This window comes from Penaeus vannamei, chromosome 12 (assembly GCF_042767895.1).
Source record: "Penaeus vannamei isolate JL-2024 chromosome 12, ASM4276789v1, whole genome shotgun sequence".
NCBI classification, from domain to species: Eukaryota; Metazoa; Arthropoda; class Malacostraca; order Decapoda; family Penaeidae; genus Penaeus; species Penaeus vannamei.
This window is the reverse complement of record NC_091560.1, coordinates 27,520,761-27,523,260: the sequence shown is the minus strand read 5'-3', so window position 1 is coordinate 27,523,260 and position 2,500 is coordinate 27,520,761. Positions and strand designations below refer to the sequence as shown.

Genomic DNA, 2,500 nt, shown 5'->3' with positions numbered 1-2,500 from the left:
CATTATCACTCAAACATTTTCGACGCTCTACCCTACCGTTATTGTCAACAAGAATATTTGTTATCCTCCGAAAAGATATGAACACATAGTGAATTGAGTAAATAGATATCTGATTAAAAAGAATGCCTGACCACAAGACACTATCTCCGCCCACACCACCGTCTCCGACTCAACCGCTATCTCCCAGCAACAGCATCGGTACCCCAGATGCCCGGACAAAAGCATTTCCGGCGAAATGCCCCGCCACGTACCACCATCCCGAAGACCAATACCATCCACACTACCAACATCATTTCCAGCACCAACATCACTTCAGCAGCAACACCATTTCCACCAACAACGGCGAAATGTCTCACTACGGAACCACTTCCACTGCCAGCACCTTCTCCAACGCCAACAGATTCAGCAGCATCCAGGACAGCAGCTCTCTTGAACCAAATATCATCTCCAACACCGACACCATCTCCAAAACAGCGGCTGTAACGAGGACATCAGCATTTCCGGTGAAATGCCTCGCCGCGTCACCATCTCCAACGCTGTCACCTCTGTCTCCAACACCCCCGTGTACACAAATGCCTCCACTCTCCAACACCACCGTTTCCAATAGTTCTACTATCTCCAAAAGCAGTGCCATCTTCTCTACCACCACAATCTTCAACACCACCACTCTTCCAACGCCATCACTTCCACCACGACTCCAACACCACGGTCTTCATTACCAACACTAAAATACCTCTACCATTTCCGACAAAGTATTATCTGAAAAAGCACTACCATCATCTCCAACACAACCACTCTCTCCCAAAGCACCGCCACAATCTCCAATACAAACACCATCTCCATCAACACCACCCTCATCAACCTTACCGCCAACTCCAACACCGCAACTACCTCCGACATCACCCTCACCAACCCTATCTCTAAGGCCAACACCGCCACCACCTCCAACACCAGCACCACCTCCAACACCACCACCATCTCCAACACCACTCTCACCAACCCTACCTCCAACACCAACACCGCCTCCAACACCAACACCGCCTCCAACACCAACACCGCCTCCAACACCACCAGCGCCTGCCAACACCACTCTCACCAACCATATCTACAACACCACCACCACCTCCACCACCGCCACCGCCTCCAACATCACCACCGCCTCCAACACCACCACCGCCTGCCAACACCAGTCTCACCAACCATATCTACAACACCACCACCACCTCCAACACCGCCACCGCCTCCAACATCACCACCGCCTCCAACACCACCACCGCCTGCCAACACCAGTCTCACCAACCATATCTACAACACCACCACCACCTCCAACACCGCCACCGCCTCCAACATCACCACCGCCTCCAACACCACCACCGCCTGCCAACACCAGTCTCACCAACCATATCTACAACACCACCACCACCTCCAACACCGCCACCGCCTCCAACATCACCACCGCCTCCAACACCACCACCGCCTGCCAACACCACTCTCACCAACCATATCTACAACACCACCACCACCTCCAACACCGCCACCGCCTCCAACATCACCACCGCCTCCAACACCACCACCGCCTGCCAACACCACTCTCACCAACCATATCTACAACACCACCACCACCTCCAACACCGCCACCGCCTCCAACATCACCACCACCTCCAACACCACTACCACCTCCAATCCCCCCCTCACCAACCCTACCTCCAACACCACCGCCACCGCCTCCACCACCCGCGCCAGCAAGGACAGCGGCAGCAATCCGGGCGTAATACCTCTCAGGGCGTGAAGAGGGACCAATTACCCAGAGGACGGCCCTCGCGCCCCCCGAGCCGCCCTTTGAGAAGTTGGCTTTCCTGTTCCCCCGAAAGAGATGTGGGGGTGCCGCGGATTTGCTCTGGTTATCGCGCCCGCACAGAAAGAGGGTGGGAAGGAGAGAGGGCGATGAAAGGGAAGAGGAGGGAAGAAGAGGGAGATGGAGGAATAAGAGGAGGAGGAAGAGGGAGGGAAAGAGTTGGGCCGGTGAGAAGGAAGAGGAGGGAAGAAGAGGGAGATGGAGGGAAAGGAGAGAGGGAGGGAAAGAGTGGGGGCGGTGAGAGGAAAGAGGAGGGAAAAAGAGGGAGATGGAGGAAAATGAGGAGGAAGAGGGAGGGCGGTGAGAAAGAAGAGGAGGGTGGGAAGGAGAGAGGGCGATGAAAGGGAACAGGAAAGAAAAAGAGGAGAGAGGGAGGGAACGAGTGGGCGCGGTAAGAGGGAAGAGGGCGATGAAAGGGAAGAGGGGCAGTGATGTAGGAAAAAAGAGGAGGAAAGAGTGGGGGCGGTGAGAGGGAAGAGGCGGAGGGAGAGGATGGAAGGGAGAGAGGGCGATGAAAGAGAAGAGGGGGAGGGAAGGAGGATTAAAGAGAAGGAAGGGAAAGAGTGAGGGCAGTGAGAGAGAGGAGGAGGTGGAGGGAGAGGACAAATGAAAGGAAGATGGGAGAGAACCGATGAGGAGGAAAAT

At 55.1% G+C, this 2,500-nt stretch overlaps 2 protein-coding genes across 5 annotated transcripts in view; both read left to right on the top strand.

Annotated features, from left to right (window-relative positions):
* The window catches only part of cic (Putative transcription factor capicua), a 175,661-nt gene that overhangs the window by 117,782 nt on the left and 55,379 nt on the right, over positions 1 to 2,500 (top strand). The window lies entirely within an intron of this gene.
* On the top strand, positions 123 to 1,789 carry LOC113817505 (mucin-2-like). The gene is made up of 2 exons (XM_070127675.1): positions 123 to 676; positions 808 to 1,789. Exons 1-2 carry the CDS (start codon positions 123 to 125, stop codon positions 1,787 to 1,789), a joined length of 1,536 nt encoding a protein of 511 aa, XP_069983776.1.

Coding starts and splice junctions, on each gene's coding strand:
- LOC113817505 (XM_070127675.1), top strand. CDS start 123: ATGCCTGACCACAAGACACTATCTCCGCCCACACCACCGTCTCCGACT. Junction 677..807: donor AACACCACCACTCTTCCAAC/GCCATCACTTCC, acceptor TCTCTCCCAAAG/CACCGCCACAATCTCCAATA.